Raw genomic sequence first — 8,816 nt, forward strand, 5'->3', positions numbered from 1 at the left:
TCATATCTTAGCCATGCTGTCGTATGCATTCCTCGTAGAATTTCTTTCCTTTTGGATGAACTCAATTCATACCCATGCAAGGCCTGGATCAGATGTTCAGTTACAGCAATTGAATGGAAGTGATAAGAGCGTAGCTGCACCACCAGTCGTCGTTTTAGGAACAAAGAAAGACCTCCTGCTACATGTAAGGCTCCAAATGCTATGTTTTATTTAATTTCATTCCCTTACTTGATACTTTTATTCTATATTTTAATTACAATAATTACAATACCTGAAAAGATTTTATTGCAAGTTTAGTTTTTCTTGTTCTCAATACTCAGTTTCTTTTTAAACAAACAGCAACTTCGACCCATTTCAGGTCAACAAGGAAATAATTTAGTTCCACTCATAAAGAATTATTGTCTTACCGATTGATAAAGCTCTGTCGGTTGCCCTTTGGTACAATTCATAGTTATCTCGACAATAAATGGTCCAATCTTTCTCATTCATTTCACTATATCTTGGAAATTTCAAAGGTAAATATCCTTCATCAATCAAGCATTAACGATTACATTCACTGAGTACTGATTTAACATTGATTTTCATTATCTGTACCTTCTATATATCGTAGACTAAATTCATACAATAATGTACTCGTATTCTTGCTTTTCATGATTCAGCACTGTTTAATATCAGTCACTCACTTTCAGCGGTTGAACTTTAAAAGGAAATTAAATTTTGTCTCCGACGAAATATTCATTGCATATAACACGTAAAGAATTTACAGAATGCCTACTAAATTAACTAATTAATTTGAAAACATTTCCTACTTGTTTTTACTTATTTTTGTAATACTACCATATTCTATGACAGTTTTCTCTGAATCGCTTTGTTCAAATTAATATAAGACAAACGTGCTCTATTATGGAGTACTGTCGTTAGGCCTCACGTTTAGAGTCGCATGCCTCATTGACAATGTTTTCAACGAAAACTTCGACGAAAATAATCCGGACTATGAAAAAGAAAATTTTAACGCTTGTATAATTTAACAGAAGGGCATGAAAAGTGTTCTGAAACGAGTAGCTGCTGATTGCGTAGAGTCACGTGTATTGCAAACTTTGTTCTTTAAGAGTTAGAACAAGCCTACGATCTTCAGGTATTGTCAAGACCTTGTTCGCGCGAAGAGACCGTATCTGCTCCTTTTAACTTGTAATTCATTTCATTCTTAGAAATAGTGTAGCTTTGCATTAAATGATTTTCTAGACCTGTGCTCAAAATCGTCAGAATTGTAAAAACTGACAATAATACATTATATCAACGCCAAACAGCTCACATATGATAAAAAATACAACTAGGTTATGGTACCATTTCAAACACAATTTGACAGTTTGTATCAAACAACAGATAGAACTTTCAATCGATAAATGTATGCCAAATAATATCATATCATTAAATTTCATTTATTATACACAGGATAAGAACATCAGAAATATTGATGACGAAGCTACGAAACGCCTTCTTGAGATCGAAGAATACTTGAGAAAGCATGCTCCTAAAGCAGTTAACGCCCATATTGTCGATACGATTGCACTCGATAACAGGTCGACAAAAGGATTTTTTCGTAAGACCGTTGCAGATCCAGCAGTAGACGCCCTTCAACAGTTGATACAGAAGCTAGCAATGGAATACTTTTTTTGTGGTGAAGTACAAGCGAAGTGGTTACTTTTCGAAATTTCGTTGAGGAAACAGCCAAAACAGAAGATGTCACTAGACGAAGTGAAGGCACTTGGAAGGCAATTTGAAATGGAAGAAGCTGAAATTATGGAAGCCCTCGCATTCTATCATGACATTGGAGAAATACTCTACTTCAAGGCAATACCTGAGCTGAATGAAACTGTAATAGTGGATGTAGCCTGGCTGGTTAACCTTTTCAAGATACTGATTACCCAAGACATTTCAGGCAAGGAAAAACTAAGTTATACTCCAAAAATAAGGAGCCTACTTGAAGAGTTGCATCGCGAGGGACGGTTACATGAAGAATTGGTTGACCATCTCCTAGAAGTTCATCACAGGGGAGAAGACAAGGTGATACTTCTGTCAATCATGGGAATGTATGACATACTGTGCGAGATGCCAGTAAAACCTGGAGAAAAGTGCGTTTACTACCTACCGAGCCTGCTTCAAAAAGATGCAGACGATGAAAAGGGCATCATTGTTCCAGCAGACCACTCATCGTACTGTCAGCTTTATTACCATTTCAAGGGCAATTTCCTGCCTGAAGGCCTCTTTTACCGTTTGATTATTCGATGTCTGAGATATTGGTCAGCACAAGGCAATGCAGTCGTTATGAGAAAACACAAGGCACGCATATTCATCGAGCGCCATCAGTTCCACCTAACCATTTGCAAAGAAGGTTCTGATATCCAGTTGCAGGTACTGATTCCATCTCGTGGAAAACACTCAATACAACTACAGCCGAAGGACTTAAGAGACATAAGACTCGTGGTTGAAAATGGATTGGATCACCTTATAAGTACATACACTCCTGGCTTGAGCTACCAAGCTTCCGTGAAGTGTACGTGTGGAAATCACGTAATTGGAGCACTACTACCTGGTGCAGAAGACGTAGACGATCGATGTCTTCCAATCTCAGGGAACACAACAAAAGTTTTATGTCCAATAAGTGCTCTGCCATCACAGGATCCTGATTTGGATATTTGGTCTCTGACAGGTAAGCGTTTCATTCCCTCATTTGTAATATATTATCTTCTTACAAATCTGACGATTTTATTAGGCGGAAACACAATGCGGTATTAATATAAAACGCAAGTACTTGAACTAAAAGTCGCTCGCCAGCTATCCAAGTTATCGGGGAAAATTCCATCATAATAAAATTGTAAAGCTAGCGAATAATCACAACAATTGTGATTGTGTAACGTTCTCGGATATATACGATCTCGTGATCTCAAATGCATCCAAACATCACCATAAGCTCTCTTATATTCGTTGCAGAATCTAGAAGGGAACGAACAGGTAGGTCTTTGATTTTTCGATTCAAAATAAAAATAAAGACTAGCTATAGTTCTTTACCTTGCGGGTCATTTGTTATTGGGGATTCATTTCCTTTTCATCTGTGTATACGGCCAGTAATTGTTCAATGCGATCATGTGTTTAAAGCTATGACGAATATTAATTTTCTGAAGGTTCCAGTAAAATAGTGGGCTCTTCCAAACAATGAAACCTCCGCAAAAAACTGAGCTCGTACACCCGTTCAAGTATATATTTTCTGCTGTGATTTCGTTTTTGTTATCATTGTTTACATGAGGACCATGTTAGGAACTTCACTAATAAATGAAATAATTAGTTAATTTTTACTACAGTTTATTTATAGATGATTGGTTTGTTATATAATTGTAGTACTAATAATTTTTCACGGTTACAAATGGATTTATTGCTTGTTAATGAATAAAAAATAAATAAATAATAATTAGATAAATAAAACGATAAATACATAAAATACAAATAAATAAGTAAATAAAAAGATAAATAAATAAATAAATAAATAAATAAATAAATAAATAAATAAATAAATAAATAAATAAATAAATAAATAAATAAATGTAATCTGTCAGCCATAGCCTGATTTTAGGACGCTTACAAATTAGACATTCTCTTGAAGTAGTTGATTCAAACTCACAACCTGTAGCGCTTTCTCACAGATAATACATTACAAGAAACAAAAAAAGTAGACTACATGATATCAGATGACATAGGCCTGCGAGCTGTCATTTTCTAAACAGCTGTCAGAGAAACCTTGAAATACAAATTGTTGAAAACAAGGGGTGTTGTGATTTAAGAGAAAATCTCGTTTTCAAGGACTTTTACTGTAACAGACTAAATGAGAAAAACTTAAAAGAGTGGCACTTCTTAAGAATGTTTACCAAAAACATAGAAATCAAACTTTAAATGAACGTCGGAACAGTCAAAACGAAGTAAATCCACGTATAAACGCATACATCTCTAAATTAGAAACCTATAAGCTATTATATAATGTACCATCTTCCACAGAGACATGTACTCTCAAATTCAAACAGTACTGTGATTTAAAAATTGAAATTGAATACTGACATTTATGTATAACATAAATCACATGTACGAATATCAGGACGACTCATACAAAAAAAAATACAAAAAACTATCAGACTTCTTGTTGAAACGGACCATGCAGTTTTACGAATTCACCAAATCTACTTCACTGTGACTCATTGTGTGTTGTATTGGCTTAATCATAGCTGCACGTTTGATGTACAGATAACCTCTGTTACCATATGTATGCTGTCGATGGATAAAGTGACGGGGCTCGGAAACATATCTGTAGAGAAGATAAATGCTGCCTGATAGCAAAGCCTTGTAAACGTTGTGTACAAAATAGAAAAATAGACATCTGTGAACAAAAGTGACCTCTAAAATTTCTTAAAAGAGGCTCTATTCAGATAATTGTGATGTCATGTTAAAAAGGTCATATGGTCATGTGAAGAACATAATTTGTGGAAAATTACAAACTGAGTAGACGATTATCATAATTTGCACACATTTTTCAACAGGTCTAGATCCACTGTCGGATTTCTTCCACACTCTTCAAGAGGAGCTGACAGACGGTGACACACGTCACATGATCAACCTCTTAACACCTAAACAAATCAGTCAGCGAGATGCACAGAAACTCAATACACCGTTTGATGTCTTCAACGATCTACGACAGAAGGGCTTCCTGTCAGAAAATGACCTGGAACTTCTTAAGAAGGTATTCCGTAAAATGCGCAAAGCAACACTGGTAGTCCGTATTGATGAATATCTGCGGGATAAGGGACATTAATACCTATAATAGTTTGTTTTTGAGCGACAGTTTCCCTACTTTTCATAAATGCCTGTATCGAGTGGTGATGCTGTGAAAGTATTTACCTAGAAATTAGAATATAACCACTTTTGTAACCAGGGACACTTATGTAAACACCAGTTAACTGAGAAAATTATCACATAAGGCAGCAGTGTTGATCTTTTCAAGATTGGCGAATTACGTGCAGTGTTTATTATCTAATATCTTAAAATGGCCCTTATGCATTGTAACATTTTGTGTGTTTGTATTTTATAAAAAAAGAAGTCTTCAGACGGAAAATTTCAAAATGTAGGAAAACTTACTTTGACGATTTTTATATCTGTTTCGGAATCATAAATAATGTGGATGCTTTCTTTTATTTGACTGTGCTGTGAGGTTGTATTATGTTTTAAGTAGGCAAGGCAAAGTAAATCGACATTGAAAAGATATGACTGTTACACAACAAATTATATAAGTAATTAATATATGATAGAAATTCTTAATTGACAGTAAGAGATCTAAATGTCTATGTATAGAGTAGTCGAACTATGTACACTGTAAGAGTTACTACTTTAATGATAGAAATCCTTTGTAGAAATATAAGTATCATTTTTGTAACTATTAGTGCACCCTTGAGCAACATTGATAGTAATAGATTGACTAAATAAAAGTGAATTTGATCATGATAGGCATTGTAATGAATTATTTATTTATTATATTCACATCATTCTACAGTTTACTTAACGATAACTTTTGGAAGTGATCATGTTATATAATAACCATTTGATTAACAATCAGATGTATATTCAAGATGTTTTAACAGTTCCTCTTGATGAACATCTACTTAGTTCAAGTTCAGCAGACCGAAAATATGACGTCCGTCGAAGGAATACTGTGCGTCATGGCAGTAGAATATAAAGTGCCTTTACTTTTCGCTTAATTTCAACATTTTAGTTGAAAGAGAATGTTATTCATAGTATGACGCAATCTCAGTAGATTGTGTCATAGATGTTTCAGATTTTGAAGGAGATTGCATTTAATTTAAAGCTTATAACCAACCATATATTTAGCGTAATTTCCCTTTTACGAATGATGGACATTGTTAACTGGATTTGTCCATGCAATGCATAATAATGAATTATTTTTATGATATTCACGTCTATATTTTACTTAACAATAACCTTTTTGAAATGATCATGTTATGTAATAACCATAACTCCGAACTGCATCGCTTATATTGTACACGAGATTTAACTGTATAACCCATTTTTCAATGTATTAACCTTGTTATAGGGCTTGTGACTTGAGTTAAAGTTAAAGATAAAAAAATCACTTTCTTTCAGTGAGTCTTCCTCACAATTATTTATAGATGTATTCATCGGGCTGGAAAAATGTAAAATTCCGTGACACCAAATTTGGCTGTTCGTCAAAATAATTGACATCGATCAGTATCGTATTTTTCTGGTTTATTCAGGATAAATTGAACTTGAGCAAAGTAATTCAAGACTTTAACTCGATTATTGTTACAACATGATTACACTGAAAGCATTTTGTCTCTGAGAAACAAAACAAAAGGGGTCAATGAGAAAGAGTTTGACGTCAAGGAAATAAATGTGCTCAAATTGATTAAAAAACAAAACTAAAAAATAGAAACAAAGGAAATTATTAAGGTTCCCTATTAAGTTTCAATAATTTTAGACACTGCAATAATCATTGATGAGCCAATGACTGTAGAGTGTCAACAAACATTTAACTGCAAAGACCAGAAGTTTAGTTGCAAAACTTTCTGATTGAATCCAACACAGTGCTTGAGCTATGTGAGAAATATTTGTGTTTTATAAATGTTGAAACTTAACTTTAATGAAACATAAGCAGCTTTTTTCAATGAATTTCTGAATGTGACTAAGATCACAAATTATACCGCAATGAACTATTATAACCGTACTGAACTAATGGTCAAGTATGATCTATTTCGATCGGAAACTGCACGGTTTGACATTTCTTGTATTTTTCTAACGTTTTATCCGATAAACAGTATAAAATTGGGGAATATAAATATAAATAAGGAATATTATTCTCTTGGCGTGTTTAAAATTTGCTTCTTATTTTGCAGACTGTGTTTAGAATATTATATCAAAATTACATGTTAACGCTTTATAATTATGTATGACCCGCGAAAAATCAGTTGGTTGAAGTTTGTGTTTCTATTCCAGCTGAACAACCACAAAGTTTTGGATCGAATTGTTCAAAAGTGATCTTTCTAAAATACGTCAAATTCGATTAAATTAGTGAGATTTTACGTTACCTTTTATAGTATAGTATAGAAGGAAAGGTTTGTTTCTTTGTAGTTACGTAAAAGATTTAAGTTACTGTGTGAATTTTCTGTCGACACACAGATATGTAGATTGCGTTGATATTACGTCCAACTTTGAGGCAAGAGATGTGTCTTTTGATCTTTGTAATTGCCTTCATGTGAATTAAATAACCTTATTAAAAAGCGTTTTATCATTTAAAATAATATTTTCAATTAAAAATATAAAGAGGGTATGATGGAGAGGGAAAACAATGTTTACTTGTGACATTAAGAGACTTGTAGGTTATGGTTAGTTACACACAGCTCGGTCATTTTCATATATTTTAAGTTAAATGTTTAACAATATGATTTCAGCAATACGTGCCTTTTAGATACATTGACTTTTATCTGATATTATTCCTCGATTGAGATCATTAAATTAGAATATCGATAAACAAATGGTTTTTTTTATTTCAATAACAATTTAATGTCAATAATAATATGGCAATAAACCTTTGAAGAGCAAATGATGGTAGATAGTCGACATATATTTAACTGGTGCAAAGATCAGAAGTTTACTTGCAAGTTTCCTAATTGAATCCAACACTGTGCTTCTGCTATGAGAAGAAATATTTTTGTTTTATAAATAATGTGAAGCTTTTGTCCAGGAATATCTGAATATGATTAAGGTCACAAATTAAATCGCAATTAACCATTATTACCGTACTGAATTAATGGTAAAATGTGACCTATTTCGATCGGAAACTGCACGGTTTGAGATTTCTTGTATTTTTCTAATGTTTAATTCGATAAACTGTGTAATATCGGGAAGAGAAATATGTATACGGAATATTATTCTCTTGTTGCTTCTTATTTACAGATAGTGTTTAGAATATCATATCACAATTAAATGTTACAGTTAATGCTTAAGTATGACCCGCACAAAATCAGTTAGTTGAAATTTGTGTTTCCATTCCAGCTAAACAGCCACAAAGTTTCATATCAAGTTGTTCAATAGTGTTCTTTCATAAATACCTCAGAATCTATTAATGGTGAGAGGTTTTACGTTACCTTTGTAGTATAGAAAGAAAGGTTTTGAAACTTTGTAGTGACGCAAAAGATTCTTTCAAATTAATGTGTGAATTTTCTACACAGATGTGTGGATTGCGCTGATATTACGTCCAACTTTGAGGCAAGAGAATTGCCAGACGACAGAATTCACACGCGACAAGTCTTTTGATCTTTGTAATTGTAGTTTGTAGATGTGTAAAGTCGTTGCGTATATGGTTTGCGAAAAATATCCTCCGCATACTTTCTGCATTAGGTAGATCTTCATGTGAATTGAATAATCTTATTTCAAAGTATCTTTGGGAAGTACAAGAGCAAAAATCATCATTTAAAATAATATTTTGAATTAAAAACATAAGTAGGGTATGATAGAGAGGTAAAACAACGTTTACTTGTGACATCTAGAGATTTGTAGGTTATAGTTAGCTACATACTGCAGCTTTTATATTCAGTCATTGTCATACATTTTAAGTGACATGTTTAACAAGATGATTTCAGCAATACATGCCTTTTTAGATACATTGACTTTTCTCTGATATTATTCCTCAATAGAGATCATTAAATTAGAATATCAATAAACAAATTTGTTCTTTTATTTCA

At 33.1% G+C, this 8,816-nt stretch overlaps 1 protein-coding gene across 1 annotated transcript in view; it reads left to right on the forward strand.

Annotated features, from left to right (window-relative positions):
- LOC139136433 (probable serine/threonine-protein kinase pats1) overlaps window positions 1-4,855 on the forward strand; it is a 7,673-nt gene extending 2,818 nt beyond the window's left edge. Inside the window, exons 3-6 of the mRNA XM_070704158.1 lie at window positions 39-184; window positions 1,453-2,710; window positions 2,992-3,012; window positions 4,584-4,855. Of these exons, the coding sequence (XP_070560259.1) occupies window positions 39-184; window positions 1,453-2,710; window positions 2,992-3,012; window positions 4,584-4,855 (1,697 nt within the window). The remainder of the gene's footprint in view (window positions 1-38; window positions 185-1,452; window positions 2,711-2,991; window positions 3,013-4,583) is intronic.
- The last annotated feature ends 3,961 nt before the right edge of the window (window positions 4,856-8,816 follow it).

Source organism: Ptychodera flava, chromosome 7 (assembly GCF_041260155.1).
Source record: "Ptychodera flava strain L36383 chromosome 7, AS_Pfla_20210202, whole genome shotgun sequence".
In the NCBI taxonomy this organism is placed as follows: domain Eukaryota; kingdom Metazoa; phylum Hemichordata; class Enteropneusta; family Ptychoderidae; genus Ptychodera; species Ptychodera flava.